This window comes from Meleagris gallopavo, chromosome 8, assembly GCF_905368555.1.
Source record: "Meleagris gallopavo chromosome 8, MGAL_WU_HG_1.1, whole genome shotgun sequence".
Lineage (NCBI taxonomy): Eukaryota > Metazoa > Chordata > Aves > Galliformes > Phasianidae > Meleagris > Meleagris gallopavo.
The window spans coordinates 23,094,254-23,116,045 of NC_139411.1; the positions used below are offsets into that span (position 1 = coordinate 23,094,254).

Genomic DNA, 21,792 nt, shown 5'->3' on the forward strand with positions numbered 1-21,792 from the left:
CTGATGTCAAAGTGCAGATTTTCCACTCACAATTCATTTAGGCATAAACATGCCCTATCTAAAGATCCTCAGAGAAATTCAGCCACAATCCTTCACCTCTGAAGGACCCCAAACATAGCGCTGTATGCAATGCGCCTCTTTTTGTGGGTGAGATATTAAGAGCTTATTTATTTATTAGAAAGTGGTTTACAATGTAAGTAAATTAGTGAGTTCCAAGTCCCTCTTCTAGCTGCCAGATGCTGGGAGGATGTTTATGGCCGCTGTAAATAATTCCGTAGCTTAATACAAATGCATTTTTAGAAATCAAGAGCTGATGGTTGGCCGTTTATGGTGTGTGGTTGAGGATTCATCGGTTCCTCCAGAATATGAGAAAGAAAACAAACAGGCTTTCAGAGACTTTTAAAATTCAGAGGAAAGAAAAACCTCAAAGGTGTTCTTGATTCACGGTGCTGCAGGCTTGAATCTGCACTGCTGTGACTGAGCTCTCTCAAGTCTCATCAAGACAGGCAGATCAGAAAATGCTCAGCATCATTCATGACCCAGCACAAGTGTTTTGGAGACTGCAAAGGCTGGGACTTGGTGGTACAGAGAGGATTCCCTTGTGCTGAATATGTATTTGTGGATTACTTTTTGCTGCTGAGTGACCTTTGCTAAGGACAGCTTTAAAGGGAGATCAGATGCTTCGGAGTCAGAAGGAAAGCAGAGTGAACAAGTACAAAGAATGGGCTTTATGTTGTGGCTAAGGGTTGTGAGGACTGAGTAGCACCTGTGGTTCCTAGTGGAAGGGTGAATCAGGAGGGAAACCTGCTTTTCTGACAAAAATAGGGCATAGAATTAAAATGGAGCTGGAAGGAATTTCTTTTTCAAGGCACGCGCACAGTGAGGAATTAGAAATCAGCAGTGTGATGTCAGAGCACATGTGGGATGTTGGGTATGGCTTTTGTGAAAAGACTCTGTGCCTCAGGGAGGAACGGGAAGAAATGAAGTGTTACGGATGCTTCATTTGAGCACTAGATCTATTTTCAGCCTTGATAGGGACAGCAGCAGAGGAACTGCAAATATCAGCAGAAGCTGTGACTGCTTCTGCCAGAGCATATTGTAGTGGCTGCATATTCCTGTCCTGCACTCTCTGCAACATATTTTTGGTGTAAAACCTCAGAACTGAATAGTTGTTAGCACAGGAGAAATCTGATGCTGCTAAATTGTGGTGAGGCAAAAATCATCCTTGTCTCAACCTGAAGCCTAGGCTGGGCTTCTGGTATGGAGCTGAAATACAGTTTTGACACTGGGGTGTGCCTGGGTTCTTTAAGGAAGAAAAGTGTCCCTTTTCTTATTACCTGTGAAGTACCTTGTTTTAGAGTAGGAAAATGCCATGGATAGATAACAGGCTGGAGTTAAATGTCTGACTCAACAAGGTTGATGGTGCCAATATTAAGTATAAGTGAGAGCCAAATAACTTTTTGTGCAGTTTTGAGGTGGTGGTGGACTTCTGCTTCAGACCTAGTGCTGAGATTTGGCTGCTGTCATTGCAGTGTTGGCTTTTTTTGCAGTGAGTGTTGTCTGGTGCCATCCTGATCCCTTTCCAAAATGCTGCTGGATTGTCCAAGCCTTGAATTTAGCAGCACAGCTCACTGTGTCTGTTCCTTGAATCATTCCCATCCTGCTGATTTCTGGGGCTAATAATACATGTGCTGGGGATGAACTTGGGAGAGTTTGGCAGGTACAGAGGCAGCGGAGGATCCTCTGAGTGAGCATACAGCTGCTGTTGAAGGAGCCATCTTCCAGTGCTTTACCTCCATCCACTTCTGGAGCAGGAGCACTAAATGGGTTGGCTAAAGCACAGAAACAGTGACAGCATTGAAAATGCCCACGCTGAACGATTGGGACTACTGAGAATGAGGCTATTGACCTGGAAAACAGGCTGGGATGAAGAAATGTTAGATTTCTGGGGAGGATTGGGTTTCCCAGAGGCTGAGAGGTGGAGGCAATAGGCTCCGAAGGTTACTTAGGATGTCTGATCTCTAATGGACTGTGAAGCATCTTCTAGCACCAGTGCCTCTGGGAAGGACCTTGCTGACACCTTCTGGGATTCATCTTATAGAACAGGGCACTGGCGTCAGCAGGAGGATATGGATGTGGGGGTGACCTGCTGGGGACAGAGCAAAAGGATGCCCCCTGAGCCAGCTGACCAGCAGCTTTTGGGGCTCATCTTTTGCAGGGTTAGCATCCAAGCAGTGAGAACAAGCCACAGCAACATTTTGTTGCTCTAAGGACAAATTTATGCCTTCCCAACCAATTCAGGCCCTCAAATGGCATGCCGGACTGAGATTTAGTAGGCTGCAGGCACCTCAGCACCTGGCTGAAGGGAGCAGGGCCTGGTTGGCACCTGCATGGCTGACAGCATCTCTTAAGAGCTGCTTAGCTCCAGCACTGCAGGGCTTCTTTAGTTCGTGTTGACACTTAGAGGCTGCAGTGTGTCCCAGCCCAGACTGGGCATCACCAAGGGGCTGCCAGAAGGACACTTGTGAAACCATGGCGGTGTTTGATGGTGAGGAGGAAGGAGCTGGCAGGTCGTATATGCAACATCTCACCCTCTCTCCCCACCCCTGTGCTGTGTTTATTGCACCCTCTGCTGTGTTATGTCTAATTTGGGCTGTGAGCTCTCCTGGGATGGGACCTGCCATTTTTAACTGCCAGGCACAAGGCACACCTAAGCCACCTTATAAATAATATTTCTGTGCATGGGGAAACTTGACACGAGGACGTAAAGGGGTAGCCATGGCAACGGCTGTCCGTGTGTTTTGTGTCTCTAATTGACAAAGCAAAAGGGCCCGGTGCTGCGGCTCCAGCCTGCACCACAGCAGAGCAAGCATGGCTTGGTGGGGCCTCGATAGTCTCTCCCGAGAATAAGTCCTTATGCTCCTGCTTGGGATTTTTTTTAATGCTTACTTTGATACAAAAAACAGTCATAGAACAGAAATGCCACCAGTAGTAACCTTTTCTTCTCTGATTTAGATAGTGATGTTAGATTTGAGCGCGTCATCTGCTTTTTCTCCTCTTCAGGCTGTTAGAAATGTGTGGGTTTTAGCTATATACCTTCCCTGTACCATCTTTTGACAGCAATAACAGATGCAGATGTGAATTATCTGAATTATCCAGACCTTGGCTTTGATGAGGACTACGTCTGCACTTGGTAACAAAGAGTACTTTCCCAGTTGAAAATAAAATAAAGCATGCATTTTTAAACTCAGTACTGTTACAGCATCAGGAACAGTTGGACTGTACTGAGCAGAGTAGAGAGAGGGACTGTTTTTCTCTGATAACCAAGTCTGGAATCCATCCCCTGGGCCTCACCCATCCCTTGCAGTGGTGGTGATATTTCAGTCATTGTAAGCCGAGCAATTTTTTATTATTACATAGCAGGGATTTGGTTCCCTGCAACAGTTCAGAGCACGTGCAGAGAGGTTCACAATAACATTGTCACCAAACACCGCTTTAAAGTCTTCCACTGAAAGAGGCAAAAGCTGTAGAAAAATTGGTCTATCAATGCAATGAGGAATCCATGCATTTGGCAGAGCTACCCTATAGCAGTTACCCTCGCTCTAGCTCATGTTGCTAGGTACTGTGTTGTTGTATTGACTCTTGCTGCTAACTGTCCTCAGTCCAGTCTAATATTTGAAGGAAAGCTTATTCATGACTTTCTGGAGCTCAACATTGCCTTTTACAAACCATTAGAAAGTAGAGGGCTGATTAACAGTTTCTCAGATTAGAAAAGTGTGGCATTGTGGGCTAACAGAGTGTAAAAATAAAGATGTGGGAGTTTAACAGGTTGAAACTTGGAAGTGGATGAATGAACACCAGTACCCAGTCCTAGGCAAACAGTTGCAAAAACTATATCAGCAGTTAGGTAAGGAAAAGGCTTAGAGTATGCGTCAGTCAGAGAGAGTGACCTTTGGCATAAGCTGAAATGTTAAATCCTAGTGAAAATGCATTGACAGTACAATGGGACATCATATGGCAAAAGGCAGCTGCTGAGAAATGGCAGAGGAAGATACCTGCCGAGGCATTTCATGCGAGATCAAAGAGGAAAGGAGAATCACCCTGTGGAAATGGAGGAGGGACAAAAAACATGACTGCATTTTTAGATACTTGTGTGTCTTACTCACCCCAACCTCTCCTTGAAAGATCCCAGGCACCGTTAATGGCACAAATCAGTAGTAATTCAGGTATCTTCAGTGCTGTGTTTATAGCTGGTGAGGCATGTTTCCGAGGAAGCTATGAAATGGTCCCAGGAGGACCTTTCCCCCTAAATCTGTGAGTGGCTCGCATCTGACAGTCCAGCCTTGTCCAGCACGGGTCTGGAGCCATTCCAGGCTGCTTCCAGCCCCAGGGTCCCAGGATCAGAGATCTCATGCCTATAGCACCAGGAGGGGAAGGGAGGAGGAGGAGAAGGAAGAAAAGCGGTGGGAAGGTAGGACACGGAGAGAGGAGAACCCTTTGGCAACTAAGTCCTCAAGTCCCCTTCCATGGGAGGCGGAGGAGTGTTTGTCTTTGAGGCTGCAGCTGAGATCAGCATCAGGCATGGCATTCTGGATGGACCCTGTTTTCCATGTGAATCCTGTAGTTTCAGCAAGGTCACGCTGCTCTGACTGACAGTCAGACTGCAGCCCTCTGGCTTCTTTATTTATTTATTTGTCTTATTTATATGTTCAAAGCGTAGCTTCAGGAAAGCCTCCTGTTGTTCTGTCTGAACCTTCTGAGATCATGATCTGTGCATTTAAATCAGCTTTACTGACAGCCAAGGTGTTGAAGCTTTCCCAAGGGTGAGAGTGGAATTTGTCTCTTTGCTTGCTGAGGAGTTAGCTGAGGCTCTGGTAACAAGGTGTAACCCTTTAGTTTCTTCAGTTCAGGGCATCAAGATAATTTGTAAGGCAATCACTTGCCTGTTGGCTGTTTGCTATGATTGAATGTATAAAGAATTTCTTGAAGAGAGGAACTTTCCTTACACCTTGGCAGAATTGAGCACTGACTCTCTTTGATCCTCTTCTAATTTCATACGTCTGTTACAACTAGAATGATTGATTTAGGGCTGCTATTTTAGGAAATCTCTTTTGCTGCTCACTCCACTGGCTGGATGCAGTGGGACAACAGTGGAGACTGGAGTTGGCCATAGGAACCTTTTATTAATTGTTATGGAATGTAGTTTTTAAATCTTACTCTGTGTTGCTTCTGTGCAGAAAATTATACTGATTTGGGATTAGTGATATATTCACATGTATGTCTTGTTGCCTTCAGTGGGATATACTTATTTAGATGAAGTAAATGTTTAAGTGCTGTCATGAAATGGAATAGACCTAAACATGTACTGAACTTTTCTGAATTAGTACAGACTGCAGTAATTGTGCTGCTTTAGAGCAAGCTCATCACACAAAGCCTTGATTTGATGTTTCTGTGCATCACTGGCAAAGTGGCTCTTGCAGACTACAGCAACTCTGGAATAAGAATGGAGTGGATGGAATATGGTAGCTGTAATGACATTTTGTACAGAAGATAAGTCAGGAATTTTTTTTTGAGAGCTCCTTATTACTGGATTCTAGGGTGGAAATTCTCCAAGAAGTGAATACTGTGCATTAAAACAAAAATATTTTGGACAAATAACATGATGTGCTTTCTTCCAGAAATGTAATTGTTGGATCTTTAGGTGAGTAACTGGCTTTGAGGAAGGAAGATAAACTGTAAACTTAATTAGTCATATCTGAAAAATTGAAACCATTTTGGCACGCTGTATCTGCTTTCTTTCATTATTTTCAAAATGATATATTTCAACTTTGAGTCTTGAAATAACATTTTAATCATGAAAATTGCTGCAGCAATTTCCAAATAAGCCCCAGAAATCAGCTGGAGAAGCTCTTGATCCAATAGTCATTTGCTTTAATAAAAGGAAGTAAGATAAACAGAGTGCTTTGTGTTAGCCTGAAATACTGTATCTTCTCAATTTATTTTTTCTCCAGGCAGTAGACTGAAGTATTATGTTATCACTGCCCTTCATAGGTTGTGTCTTCATTAGAAAATGCTGCACTCTCAGCTCCTGTTAGAGACTGTGAAGAGGCAGTGTCCTCATGTTGCCCATGCAATTTATTATTTAGCAGTACTTTAGCAGATCAAGTGGGCCTGCAGCATGCCCCAAGAAAAGCTCAGTGCTATGTGTGCTTGGGTGATCTCCAGCACTGATTCTGTGCTACCTATGGGAGTGGAGAAGACCTAGAGGGGTATTTCAGGTCAATAAGCAGTGATGGTTTGCAGGGTGCTGGGCCATGGCAAGCACAAAGTGGTTGTCGGTGGATGAACTTCTTGCTGAGCAGCTGTCAGTAATGGGAGGAACCTTTCAATGGGCAACGTGGGGAGAAGCTGGGAAAAGAGCCATCATACCCACTGCTAGCACAAAAGCACAGCTAGAAATGAAAACAGGTGAAAAGGGATAAATGCAGGATACATAAATACCACAGAATGGAGGATGATGGATGGGAAGGAGGGAGAAAATGCTTATTTTGAAGAAAATTTCTCTCAGATGATTCAGAGAATGAAAAGATTTGTCTGATTCAGCTTGAAAACTGGTTGTGAGCACTAAGATGCTGTGGAAATGTTCTCACAGTAATGCAAAGAGTGTTGCAAATAGAGCTGTTGGAAGGCCCATAGCAATCTTCGAAACAGTAAATGGTAAAGCTGTAGAGTTAGCAGCACATGTAATGATGAGTCTTAGAATTGTAAAATCATAGAATGGTTGGGTTGGAAGGGATTTCAAAGATCATTTAGTTCCAACCCTGTGCCGTGGGCAGGGTTGCCAACTCCTAGATCATGCACAAGATCAGATTGCCCAGGGTCTTGCCTCAATGAATAAGATAAAAGGGGGCCAGCATTTCTTTAAGAAAAGGAAGGTGAAAGAGATGGTAATGCCAAGAGTAACCAGTGGTGTCACTGAGAATGAAAAGAGGTTCTGTAAAGTTATTAGGTAACCAGGAATTGCAATAATTGCTTTAATTTCCCAAAGAGAAAGAAAATAAAAACAAGAACTTTTCTACAGAGAAAAGTTTCCCTTTTCTATACCTCTTAAAGACCAGGAAGCTTTAGATAAAGTGACAATCGTCAATTTTCAGGAAGAATTAGGTCTTGCACAGGTAATTAAATACACAAGGAAAGACATTAAGTGGTAGAAAAAATATGAGGACCTATAAAGAAAAGGTGAGACACTGTACAGATTGAGATTAAAAATAATGTAAGTGTGACCCTAAAAGTGCTGATTGTTTTTCTGTATTTTGTGAGAGAAATAATAGTAGCTGATCATGGAGCCCTGCAGGCCCTGAGGGGAATGAAAGTGAAAATCATCCCATCAGGGGTGGGAGTAAAATTCAGACTTTTATGTTTGTGAGTGGGAGATGAATGAAGGAGAGAATGACGGGGATTAAATGGTCCCCACAAAACTCAAGGCATAAGACTTCTGCTGAAACCTTATTTCTATGACTTCATGGGGAACTAGGAAACATTAAATGGAAAACTCATGGACACACATAAGGGAATCGGACAAGAAGGTGGTGACATCCAGAGGTGGCTGTGGCAGTGGTGAAGCACAGCTTTAACCTTGAAGAACATCCACCATCTGCACGATGGCTGGCTGGGAGGATGACTTCATCCAGAACGAAGCCTTCCTGAATGAAAACCAAAATGTGTTGTTTTGTAATACAGGTTGCCAGCACCCTGCTGACTCGGAGCTTTTGTGGAAAAGAAAACAAATCTCCAGCCTTAACAGGCATATGGAAGTTTGTTCTTCATAATGTACTGTCAGGCCCTTTCAAAACATTCATATTTGCTAAGGAAAACAGTAATTTATTTTAGTTCTATGAAGCTATTTATGTTCTTTGTGCCATTTCATATGTTTGTATCAATTTGACATGCTTACAGAGCTCATGCAAAATTGCATGAATGTTTGTTATGAACCAGGCTGGTTTAGAGGACTTTGTTATATAGCTCATGTCCCAAAACTATGATTTATTAATCAGTACTCAACCTTTGTACATTAAACTATAATTTTATCCATGTATAAAATTGCATGCTTTCATTCCTTAGATTTTATTGAAAAATATGCAGATGATCAATTCAATTACTAAGCTGAACTGGAAAACATAGTTGTTTGCCGTGGCTTAAAACCCATCTGCAGTTTTCTTAAGCTCATCAGTTTGTGTTTATTTCTTTCTGAACATTTCAACTCGGAGGCTGGCAGTACATGAGCACACATTCCTTCCCATCTTTTAGAGTCTGTTCATTATTCTGTTAGTTTGTTTCTGATTTGTTTTGCTGTGATACTTAATCTGTACTGTGAGCACAATGTTGACCATCCATGAAAAGAAATCTGTGACAATCCCGTTAAGCCACGGGAGGATATCTGTATCTTCAGAAAAGTGTTCTGAACAGATCCCAAGGGTTTCCTGTGATTCACCTGGCAGGACATCAGGTGCTGTGGACCTAATGATAGAAAGGCACGACTGCTTCAAGAAGAAAAGCCCCAGGAAGCCACCAGGTTTGCACAGTAATTGTATCTAACATCTAGCAGCTGGTAACAATTAATTGGTTAAGTTTTTCTCTTCCATCCCATTTTTTATCACCTCTCCAAAACTGAATCATGCAAACCAAATGACTTTAGTGCTCCACCTTTGCCAGAATGTCTGGGGAGAAATGTTAATTTCTATCCAAACATATATATATATGAGGCAAAGACCAGTTCAGTGAGGTGCTAATTAAGCACTGTTGATTTCCACTCATTTCTGTTGAAGTGGAAGACATTTGTTGCCTTGCATCTAGTTCCACTGAGTCACAGCCTGGTAACTGGTTCCACTGAGTCAATGGTCTGGCTTCTTTTGTAACTCAGTTTTAAAATCTGGTGACAACTTTTGATGTGATCATAAATGATTTCTCCCACAGATGAATGCCAGCTTTAGGCTCTCTGTAACCCTCGGTCTGGGATTTGGCATCTGCTCCTTCGTTACAGCAGTAATTCTCTCATGCTATACTGGCAAGACACCTGAGTATCTTAACAGTAAGCTAATTTGGACCATGTTGGTCATAGGCAAATAAATAGACTTGGATGATTGATGTATCTGTCACTCCTGCAATGAAAATGGCTGTTGTTTTGGTTAGCTTGGCTTCCAAATTGCAATGAGCAGGAAGCCAAAATTGATATGTAGCCATTAACTCCTGCTTAACCATGTGAATACACATGAAAAGCATGTGTCATCTGTTGGCCGCAAAGTGATTTCAAGCTGATGTGTTGGCAGAAGAGGTGTTTTCCATGCTGACCATTGAGGTCCTGTGATGAACAAATGGGTCCCAAGGACATTGAGTTTGGAGGTGAAGAGAGAAACCTGCAGATGGAAGCAGAGGAGCAGCAGGTAGGGAATAAAGCACTGAGTGGAGGGGTAGGAAGTGAGAGGGTGTACTGTGGGGAAACCAAGTGGATTTGTTGCACACTGGGCAACCCCAAGAGATTTCAGTTAAAAGGAATTGACTGTCCCCTTAGACAAATTACCCCATCCCATGGCTTTCAGTCTATAAAACAAGAACACTGATTCTTCCTGCCTCCCACTCACTGTTTATCTCTCTTCTGTTCACGTGGCGAGGAGTATCTTCTGCTGTAGAACCAGGCAGCTGGGTCCTGATCCTGGATTCTGCTTGCTCCAGAGCAGATTTTGCTGACTCTTAGAGAGCGGCCCATGCATCCTACACATATAGCTGGTACAAGTGAAACCATCTGTTGGCTGTAGTTTTGCATATATTCCTGTAAGCGTGTGCAAAAAGAGAGGAGCCAGAGCACCGAGAGCAGAAGGAAGGAGCTTTATTTGAAATGTGCTGTTTGTACTATCAATGAAATGCAGGCATGTACATATGCAGGTACTGTATAAGTAGGTGTTTATTTAACTGATGTCCTTGATTTTATGTGGGCGTTTTGCAAGGAGAAGGAATGGTTGATCTGAGGTAATAAATTGGGCAGTTTGATTTCTCAGTTGTTCATAAAGGGAAATGTACTTTGTTGAAGTGAATTCCTAAGTATATGGCAAAGGAGGTTTTTAGTCTGAATCATTCCTTTGAGAGATTTTAAACATTTGCCTCCCACATGCTACAGTGATTCTCTGAAAGTGGCTTCATTGCATGATCTGAGAAGCTGCATTCTGGCGCCTGATGGTTTATGAGAAGTAAGCACAATGGAGTGGTCTCGGATCATATAAATTCAGGATTTAACAGTAACAGGCAGGACGGGGAGGGGCAGACCCACATGCAGCATCCCAGCACAACGACTGCCGGGATGGTGGGGCTCTGCAGCGTTACTGAGTGCAGTGCAACCCAGCCTCCTCCAGACCTCACATGGAGAGTACAAGCTCGCAGAAAAACAAATAGTTTTACAAGTGTCTGCCCTGACATGTTGCCAGCAGGCAAGAGCACTCTGGACATGCTCTGTGAGAGGAGCTCTGTCTCTTTGTGACTGCAAGTGTGGCATCGTCTTTCTTCACTTCAGTTTTTCTCCTGTGTTTATTTTAAGTAAGGGTGATTTTCGTTCTCCTGTTTGCTTAGCTCCTCCCAGTGCAGCAAAACAGTTAAGATACACATGACAGAGCTCAGCACTGCTGAGTGCAGAGCATCCCGTGGTGGTGAGGACATCTTGAACACCATTGAGTTCAGCAGGCTGAATGCAGATTGGCTTCCAACGGTCTTTTAATTAGGGTGAATTCTGAACCCAGGGCCACACAGTAGCACTCCTCATTGCAGATCCAGCCAGGGCTGCTCTTCTTTGCAGTGGAGGTGGTGCTATGGGCTGCCTGACATGCAAACACCGAGGAAGTTGGCACCCATGGGGATTTAGGAGCTGGTATTGCTCCTTGTCTCCAGGTCACAATGATCTTCCTCTTTCTTTTATGAGGGATAAGTGAGAATACAGCTTGTTTTCATTTCAGTGAGTTTTCAGTCCTCAATCACCTTAAAGTACACAATAAATGCAGCTATAAATGATGTATGGAAATTGCTCTGGTTACTTCTGGGCTGAAATGTGGTGGTTTCCTAGCTGCATGCCTCAGCGCAGTAGAACTGAATCAGCAGGGGAGCAAAGATTGCCTCATCACCACACGGGCAGACTTGGCAGAGCCGGCAGCTGTGTTGGAGTGCAGGTAGCATTAAAACCCACACTCCTACGATGGGGAGTATGGGGCTGTGTGTGACCAAGAGTTTCCAGGAGCACGGGTTTACTTCTTGTCTTATGACTGGTTGCTTTTTCCAATTGCCTTTGAGTGTGATGCTATTTTACAGCCCAGTACATCTGCCTCGTATTTCAGACACATCACCCTGCAATGGAGAAGCTTTGCCAAATGGGCTGTTAGCTGCACGAGTCTGCTGTAGGCTGTGGAGGAGATGGTGCATTCCAGCATGGTGGGAATATTGCGCTATAAATCTTTCTGCAGCTGTATATTTGCATAGAGTATTCTTGTGGAAGATGTCTTTTGGTAGTTCAGCATCTGTGAAATTCGTTGGTCATGGAAATTGTATAGCGAGCACCAGTACTTGCTAAAAATACTATTATCCAGTGAAATGAGGGATTGAAAAATGAGAAATGCATCTACAAAAAAAAAAAAAAAAAAAAATAGAGAAAGAACAGAAGGAGGGAAAGAACATAGGGCTGTGCATAGGAAAGAGCAAGCCAGCACGTTTCTGACTTTACCAATTTTTTACTCTTTGCTTAGTAACACAGGACTGAAATGCAAGGAATCACTCAGTTGTTCCTTGTCTTCTCAACATTTCTCTTTTTTAGGAGGGAAGAAATGTGATAGGTTCTTAGGTTGTCTATGTGATGCCCCATATCCTAAGGTGTTGAGATTTTTTTTTTATTATTATTTTTATTTTTTTTGTAATCCCAAGTCTCAAGTTTGGTTTATTTATATTACGTCTTCTGTAGCTCATTCTGGAGCACAGTCACAGCTCTCATAGTCTGAAGAAATACAATTTATGTGAGGCTTTAGGTTTGCACCTCAGAAAATTCATGGAGAGGAGATCTGTTTCCTTAGAACTTCTAGTTAAATCTGGAGTTCCTTGTGTATGTTTGTGTGCACCAAGTTTGCTCTGCCTGCTCAGATCCTGTTCAAGTGTGTGAATCCTAGCTGCTCACGACCTTGGAAAGTCAAGTCTTTAGGCAATGGCAAACAAAACTGAAAATGAAAAGAGAAAGGAAATAATGATTTGACAGTCTGACAGCAGTACATCCCCTCTGGGTTTGTACAGGGCTGAATTATCTGTGCGTGCTGGTGGCTGGTGTTTGAATGTGCATGTAGCTGTAGTAAACATGCATGTATATGGTATCTGTAATAAATATGTACTATGACTATTATGCATGTGTAAGGAAATGATCTTAAGAAGTCAGTGTTTGGCAGCAGTTCAAATACAGGGCAGCAGTGACATACTTCTGATCTGGATACAGTGACTCTGGCTGTATCTGGCTGCTCCCCAGCTACTCGTAACTGCTGCTTTCAAGTGTTACTGCAGTTGCTTTGAGCCTGCAGGAGGAAGAGCAGGAGGCTCTTCCATGCCCTTGGAGCAGAAAAACAGAGAGCTTTGAAGCCTCTGGTCTGAGGAAGATTCCTCAAGTTAATTTTGTATGCAAGGAACCAGCTGCTGAGAATATAAATTTTGCAGATAAACACTGCTAAAGAGGGAGAGAAAACAGAAGACTGCTGAACTGCTCAAGTGCCCTTCATCTCTACTTTGCTAAATAAATTACTCCTACTCATTTTTTTTCTTAAAGCCAGATAAAGATACGAAGGGATTTGTGAAGTTAGACATCCTTTGCAAAAATTCAGTGTCTTGGGTTTGTCAGCAGATGAGCAGAAAAACTGTGTTTAGTAGAAATCCATTCTGCTTTGGCTAAGTCTGTATTGCTTCTGGAAAGCCGAAGTCTATAAATCCAGCACTGGCATCAGGACTGCACCGGTGCAGCGCTCAGCCAAAGCTCTCTGAAAGGGCACCTGGACTGCCAGCCTATGTTGAGCTGTGCGTGGAGCTGGCCGGCTTGTTGCTGGTACCCTGGGTAAAGCTGTCTATGACAGCTTGTGAGAGCTGCGGTCTTCACTCACAACTCCATCTATTCTCATACAAGGGGATACAGCTGTCTTTTCCCAAAGAAATGCTGCCCCAGCTTTCTTATGCAAGTAATCTTGTAAGCCTGAATATTGCATAAAAAGCGATGATTACTAAATTCTTCGGGCTGGAATTGGTTGACCTCTTCAGCAATGGGCCCTTGAACTGGTTTCATATTGCACTGTCTCATCAGATAGAAACATCCTCTCTTTTTGATGTGTACTCCAGTTTTGTCTCTGCAACAATAAATGCCTTTACAGGCATTAAAGATGGCTTGTAAACGTTGTGCAGGAACAAGGCTGTGCAATGGACTGCTGCAGCATGATCTGCTTGATCTGTGTTAGCGAAGTGATAAATGAAGCTTTAGTGGAAGAAAACAACTCATTTCTGAGTTCTTCTAGTGAAAGAAACTGCTCCATTGCCTCATTTGTTTCACAGTTCACCAGAATTATTCTTATAACCCTCAGCTGTTATCAGTTACACCAGATAAGTGGCTTTCTACATCTCTTCTGACTTATCTACCACTCCAAAAGATGAATCCCACTGTTTTTTAACTTCATGTTCAGTGGGATTCTTTTTCTTTAGCTGAATATTTTGAGATTTGTGAAAAAAATAGATCCCTGGAGCAGGCCAGCAACTCTTAGAGACTCATCTCTAAATTTTCACAACCCCATTTCAAATGCCAGTCAACTACAATCCTTTTTTCCATGGATATTTGCAAACATTAATGAACTAACTCTCGCGTTCAGTCCCATATGCTTGAGACATCCCTTATATGGCTAGGCATCTGAGCTACTGATAGATCTGAGTAGAACAGTTGGAAGCATAGCCCTGGTTTGCTATCACTGCCATGTGTCTTGGCTGCAGAAGAACTTCATCTCTCTTAACCTCTTTTCAGATGGAAAGAGATATTTTGTCCAGTAGCCAAAGGGAAATGCAAGCATCCTGGTGGAAAACAAGCTGTTTCAAAACCCTGGCTGCAAGCTACCCACACATCACAGTTGTCAGCTAGGCTGCACATGCATGGTTACAGGGAATAAAATAGAGGGGACCTTCTGTTCCTATTCAGAAAGGTCTCTACCCATTCACCTATACCAAAGGATCATCGTCGGCTGCCAGTGTTAATTTGTTCTCCTATGTGGGTTTACAGCCAGAGGAAGGCAAAATAAGTCTAATTCTATCCAGCAGGGACACTTGCAATGCAAATGTGAGCCCATATATTAAAAAGCATTAAGGCAACCTGCTTCTATATCACTTGGGGTAATTTTTGATTTTATTTATTCCTCTTTTTCATTAACATCTGGGAAGAGAAGCCAGAATATAAGTATGGGGAAAATTAAATACGAGAAACAACAAAGTTTTGTTTTGTTTTGTTTTGTTTTTTTGTTTGTTTTTTTGTTTTTTTTTTTTTTTGACACTGTGCTTCCCATGTAATAGCAGATTATTTAAAGAGGAGCCTGGAATAATCCAGTTTAAGCAAAGCAGAGATCTCTCCTGAAGCCAAACTGTGGGTGGGTGTGCTCTTGTCAGGGCTCCCAGAAGAGGAGGGCAGGGAAGGCTGTTAGTCAGACCTTGCATGTTGCAGGAAATATTGGTTATTCAGTAGCTGGCAATTTTCCTTGGCATGCCAATATGGAACTAGTGCTCTGGTGTATCAGGGAAGGGTGCATCCCATTGGGAAAATTCTTATATAACTTGAGTTCCTGCTCCTTTGTTGCCATAAAAGAAAAACCCGGGGAGATGTGGCTGGAAAAGGTGCACACTGCAAAGGTCTTGCACATGGATTGGGAATGAGTCTCCACTCCTCTTCCTCTTCTTGCTGATCCACCTTGTGCCCTGTTTGCTGCAGGTCCCAACCTGAGATGTGGTGGTGTGGCTTTGTGCCACTGGTGGGGGATTCTGTTGTAAGGGGTAGTCTTATCTTGTGATGTTTGGAACCTGGCTTGAAGCCACAATGCAGTCGTAGAATCATAGTCCTGCTTGGTGCAGGCATAGCTCCTGTAGATCACTCAATATGGATCATAGCTTAATGTAACCTTTACAGAGTTACCCACATGCTCAGGTTTCTCTCAGTGTCTTTATACAATTCAGCTTCTTAAAGTTCAGGAAGTTAAACATATATATATATAAATCTTTTCATGATCTCACTTACTTTTATAATCTCCTCAAATAATGTTGTGGGTTGTTTTTTGTTTTTTGTTTTTTTTTTCCTCAGCTTATTGCTCTTTGAAATTTCTATGGCAACAGTGTAGCTAAGAATATGTTAAGTAATAGTAATTTATGCATTAAAGCCAGGCCATTACGATCCTTAGAAAAAGAATAAATTGATGATTAGCTCTTGAAACAGTAGGGGAAATGAGCAAAAAGAATAAGGTGCAATTCTGTTTCCATTGATGGATGCGCATGTGCAAGCACCATCTTTGTTATATATCTATGTGTTTGATTTTTAATCTTTTATCATGTCAATTATAGATGATTGTACGTTATTTATAGAAAACTGCATATGCCCAAGTTCTACTCTGTGAAATCCATATTTGTACTGATTTGCAGTAAGGACCAGACCACTAATGATTAATTATATTCAGGAATACAAATTAAATTTCATATGATGATAAATAAATTAAAACTGAACATAGCATTCATTTTAAAACAAAAAAATGTCTAGTTAGAAATTCATTTCCTAAACCTATGTGAATTATTGTAGACGATGAACAGCGCATGAAACCTCAGAGCCTGGGTAAATATTGATTGGCATGTCCGGAGTGTATTTCATACATTTACCCTCTGCTTCCCCTCTCCAAGGAGACCTTCCCCGGGTCAATTCTTTCCATCGATTTTGAGTCTGCCTACTCAGAAAATGATGCTGATGTGAAGAGCACAAGAACAGCCATTGATTGCAAATACGTTTTATGATACTCCGCTTCCATGTTTGAAAGACAGAAAATTTACTAATGGTAGTAGCTTTCTGATCTTCCCTTTTAAATATCTCAATCAAACCGATAGCATTTAGCTGATTCCTGGATGTTGTCACTCTCTGCAAAGCGATACCTATTTTTGCTTTCTCTTGTCCTTCCCCACAGACAGTGAAATCATTCCTCCTGACTGCCTGCGGCCCCGCTCCTTCACCGCCATCCGCCGGCCATCGCTGCGGCGGGATACAGAGGACACGCGCCTCTCAGTCAGCCTGTGTGACCTCAACCTGCAGGAGGAGAGCTTCCACGTGACAGCCACCACCTGCCCCATCCCGCAGAACTCCCTCAACTCCCAGCACTCCCACCTCCTCCCCTCCCAGCTCGAAAGCGACCTCCGCTTCCACCACCTCCGGGGAGCCCACGTCAAAATCCTCGATGACCAAACTGTGGCCCGCTTGGAGCACGCCCGGGAGGAGAGGACTTTGGTTTTCACCAGCAGACCCCTTCGGATCAACGAGACCATTTTCGTCAAGATTAACAAGTCCAACGCTGCGCGCACGGGGACGCTGTCCTACGGGGTGACGTCCTGTGACCCCAGCACCCTTAGGCCCAGCGACCTCCCCTATAACCCCGAGTCCTTGGTTGACCGAAAGGAGTTCTGGGCCGTGTGCCGAGTTCTGGTGCCCCTCCAGAGTGGAGACATTCTGGGATTTATGGTGAATTCAGACGGTGAGCTGCACCTGAGTCACAACGGGACCAGCACCGGCATGCAAGTCTGCGTGGACTCTTCACAGCCCCTCTGGATGTTCTTTGGCTTACATGGTGCCGTCATGCAGATCCGTGTGCTAGGTAGGTCTCACCCCCACCTTTCTCAAAACCTTGCACACAGAACAGGAAGGTGGGATCTGTTGTTGGTAAAGGGAGAAGGAATGGAAAAGCTGATGTTTCCCTTCCTATTCTAGGATCAGGTACAACTTTTTTTTTTTTTTTTTAAGGGAAAACACAGTAAAGGCATTTATGTAGCGCATGGCTATGACGTTCAAGACTTTTTGCACTTCTATAGCATCTTTCATCTGATGATCTCAAAGCTCTGTTCAGATAATAAATTAAACCTGAGAGACCTTCACTGAGTATAGATGAGTCACTGTGGACCTAGGTGAAGCAAGGGTGAAGGAGAGGTGGTTTGTTCTGAGCTAATCTGGGGCATAGCCAGCAAGACAAATGACTGATTCCCTTTTCTATGTGTTAGCTCTCCGACATGTCTGATTTCCAGAAAGAGTGGTCCCCTTGCTTCCTCCAGGCTCATATGTGAGAGGTAGGCTGGAAAGCAGAGAGAGAACCCTGTGCTTTGTAATCACAGAGATGTGCAGAGCATGGCGCTGAACAGTGCAACAGAGGAGGGATTTTGTGCTCCAGCTTTAATTAAGGCAGCATAGCCCACTAGGTGTGGTGGACTTGTCAAGCTGGCCTCTTTCTCTTGACGTTTTTTACTCTACTTTTAAGCTCTGTTGGCCAAAATACTTTTTATTTAAATGCTGAAGAGTGGAGGGAAAGGCCTTGAAATAGCATTTGTTTAGGAACAAATTGACTGATCCCCTTTGTGTCTAGATACAGGGCCATAGGCTTAGGATGTATTTGACCTTGAATTTGGAACATAATATGGATCTGCTGGTGTCAGTGTCAGAAAGCAGATAGATAATGGTTTCTTAGAATGTGAAGTCCTTCTCTAACTGGAAATTATCCTTTCTTGCTTATACTGTTATATCCATATAGATTTAAATATATATATATTTTTTGTTTTGTTTCAAAGCCCCTCAAAAGCCCCTTTTAACCAGCAGAAAAGAAAAAAAATAACCAACCGAAGCATAACCAGCACCTCTTTTCTTAGGATTTATGTACAGTCTTCGAAGATAAATCATGATGAACACACACATACGTCTGCAGGTCCAGTTCACAGTCTAAACCAGTCTGAACTGCCCTAAATGATTTGCTTGAAGTTGACCATAGGCCTATGCTGTGAGTGTTTTGTGGCCATTAACAGATCACAGATGACAAATGTAATACTGCAGTTTATTTCCAGGAGCCCAAGACTCAATCCCTGATAATTCAACCTGATGATTTTTGTTGTGGGTACAGTATGTAATCCATGGCTAGCTCTGCTCTCCACCAACACATCATTGTTATAATGGTAGGTGAAGTCAAACAGACCCCAGTCAAAGCAGGAAGATTAAATGCTTCTGTATGTGTAAGAAGGAAAGCCTGCTCAGGTCATTGAGCTGCTGGTCAAACTAGTAATCAGCATGTACTTCCTTTCATATGAGATCACCAATGTGATCCATTTTCCATTGACAATCTGCTGAGCTGGAAAAAATCCTTTCTACCTGTATTTGTATGCACATAATAGATTTTTCCTGACCTCTGTCACAGGAGAAGCTGAAAATAGGGTATTGTTCTTATGTGGAATGTAAATGAAGAGAACTGAACTTGTTGACCTCACTTTGTTCAGTGATAGGATAGGACCCCACAGGATGTACAGCTTTAGCCACATCAGCGTGGGCAGCAAACTGCTGTCTCCCAGTTAACAGCTATAGAATTGGAGTTTACCAATAACTTTTAATAAGTGTTAAAACGCAAATCAAGTTTTTCAGGCCTATTTTTCCAGTGTAATAATGCTGGAAGCAGTACATTGCCAGTATCAGTATAGTGCTGCTGCACTCGTGCTGTCCCAATACTGCCTATCTCTGTACCTGCAGTAATTATGTAGATCATCAATACCCTGAGAAAAGGTGCAGAAAATAATGAGCTACCATCTCTAGCTTTTGCAGTGCTATTAGGGAGGTGAGGTGCACTGTTTGCACTGCCGTGGAACAGATTATGGCACTTGCCATAAAATCTGTCATTATGATATTAGAAAACGTAAGAGGAATATAAAGTATTCATCTTTCTAATGACAAGCTCAATCTCCAGAATGCAAACAAGAGTAATTTTGTGTGATCTATCTTTTGTAGTTTGATTTTTATCTCAAAGGAGAAGACATGTTTATAGTCATCTTTTCTAGCTTTAATGGAAAACGTGAAGTTCCATATCCTTGAAAGAAATGAGACAGAAATACTGCAAGAGGCATAATTGTACCAAACCTATCTGAAATAGCAGATGCCATTCTTATTCTGGGGGCTTGCCATTATTAGAGCAATCAAAGCAGTGCTATGGAGTGTTAAAGGAACGTCAGGCATAGAGCAGTGTAAAATATAGCTAATGAAAATTGCTGTTTCTGCTTCCTCTCTATGTTTTCTGCTTTTCTGGGGAGGATGGAGAAGGTGGAAAGTGCCACTACCACCACTCTTGCAGCTTTTTTTTTTTTTTTTTTTTTTTTTTTTTTTTTTTTTTTGTATTTTTGTCCTTTTTGTTACCCTGCCATGGGGAAAAGAAATGAAACCCAACTACTGCTATAACACAGTGAGAGACCACAATCATTTGTAGTGGGAGGTGGAAGGATGTCAGTTTGGTACAAAGAAAATATTAAAAGGCAGCTTGGCCACATGGAGGGAAGATAAATGGAAGAGGAGGGCACTTTAAGATAGCAGATAATAGTATAAGAAATATCAAGCTTCTTGCAAATGAAGAGAGACAAATTTAAATTAGATATAAGTGAGGGTAATTAACAACAGGAACCAAGAATTGAAGGGGGCAATAGATCTTTTTGTCAGGATTGGAAACCTTTCTAAATATTTCATTTGCAAACCCAGAATTTTAGGCATGTGAAATGAAACAGATTTTGCACATCTTTTAGGAATTCCATTTGTTCTGGTTTAGGTTTTCTGTCTCTCTTTCTTTCTTTCTTTCTTTCTTTCTCTTTTTCTTTTTTCTTTTTTTTCCTCCAGTCATCATTTCTATACAGTAGACAAAACCAGCCTATTAAATTTGATTTACTGTTTTTAGGTTTTGCTGGTAAACATTTCGGCTCTCACGCAGTTTTAGCGACAGCTTTGCAGAGCTGAAATGAACCAGCCTGGACACACTGGTCTGGTTTTGGTGGTGTAATTCATTTATGAAGTTAAACTGATCACCCCCATAAGGATTTACAGTGTATGACTCACGTCTAGAGGAGCTATCACAGCAATGAGTTTATATATTTAGCATTTGGGGAGCCAAATGGTTGGGGATACTCTTTCATTTGCTTGTGCCTCAGAGTGAATCACCAGTATGTGAAACATTCTTCATCTCCTTTGCATTGTTTTTGTGTGTGTCTGTGTGTGTGTTTCCCATGTGAATTTTATCCTTTCCAGTTATATAGGGGTTCTCTTTTGAGCGATGAAATAACATGTACCATCAGCAGTCATATTGGTGAAGCTGAGTTGCTACCTTATCTGTGTCTTTTCTGTCTGTGCTCCTCAGTAACTCCAGCCCCACCACAAAAGCTGCCCAATACTGCAGCTCCCTGGATGTGTCCTTATGCAGGCCGAGAACCTGTACTTGGTGTGCGTAGATCTGTGCTTATATCCACACTGGTGAATGCAGATGTGTGTGGGCTAAGCTGTCCTGCCTCCTGCACTGTGAGTGTTGAGATGGAGCTCCTACATAGCTGCCCATTGCAAGATATTTAGAAATTAATTGCTGCTGAAATTTCTATCCTCTTTTCAGACTGGCTGAAATTTGGTCAGTGGGATCAAAATGGAAGGGGCAGCGGGGGAGAGCCTGGTGGAGGACTACTGATGGAACAACTATGAATCCTTGCTTCCTCAGGATTCCCTACAGCAGCAGTTGGCAAAGGACCAAAATGGAGGAGAAGAGGGGCTCAGGAGGGTACTGCAGAGTAGTGTGAAAAATGAGTGAAAAGAGTTACTAATTAATGCTTCCTGGAAAGTAGTCCACTTGTCCTAATGCCTGTTCATTAACTCTCCTCTTGTGTGTGGTTTTATCTTTCCTCGCAAGCAGCCTTTGGCTTGGTTCTAGTGCTGTGTAGATCCTTCCATTCCTGTCCAGTTTTCTGTTTATTGTTTTGAAAGAGAATTAGCACAAAGGGAAGCTGTTGTGCTAGAGTGGACCAGGGTGCTTTACACCTTGTCTCCAGGAAAACTGCATGCTCACAGAGAGTTGTATGCCATGAAATATTTGTCTTTTGTGATCCATGTCAGCCACCTGCTTGTGGCTTGTGCCATTCAGCACATAAACCCATGCTTTGCCTGGGCAAGTCAAAGAGCACTGCCTTGTGTACTGAGCTATCAGCCAGCATCTGGTAAAGGCTGCGTAGAACAAGCAGACCTCCTCTTAGTGACAGCCTCTCCCTGTCTATACTTCCCTCCGTAACAGGGAAGGTGATTATCACAACTGGGATAATAAACTGTTCCTGATGCAATGAGGTTTTCATAACAAGTGATGTATAGATCTCCCTTATCTCCTAATGTCTTTGTTTGCCTGCAGTGAATGTACAGGATACAGGATCATATACCAGCTTCTTTGAATTACTGCTCGTGTCAGGAGATAAAATCTGCCTATTCTTTGAACTAACACTGGCAAGAATTAGTTATTCTGGCTACTGAGAGAATGACACAGCAGACTAAACTCTTTCTTTTCCTTCTTTGTCAAATGCCTTTTCATCCAGCTGCGTGTCCCATAGAAATTCAGAACAGTGCTGGCTGAGGAAAGTGGAAATATTTATCTGTGTATCTGCCACCCTATTTAGACATGTCCCTCCTGGCGGAGTGCGGAGCTTGGA

At 42.7% G+C, this 21,792-nt stretch overlaps 1 protein-coding gene across 11 annotated transcripts in view; it reads left to right on the forward strand.

Moving 5' to 3' along the window:
- NEURL1 (neuralized E3 ubiquitin protein ligase 1) overlaps nucleotides 1-21,792 on the forward strand; it is a 145,204-nt gene that overhangs the window by 101,732 nt on the left and 21,680 nt on the right. For all 11 annotated transcript variants that reach the window (XM_010714658.3, XM_085229179.1, XM_085229183.1 and 8 more), the window contains one exon: nucleotides 16,245-16,925. In XM_010714658.3, coding sequence (XP_010712960.1) covers nucleotides 16,245-16,925 — 681 coding nt within the window. The remainder of the gene's footprint in view (nucleotides 1-16,244; nucleotides 16,926-21,792) is intronic.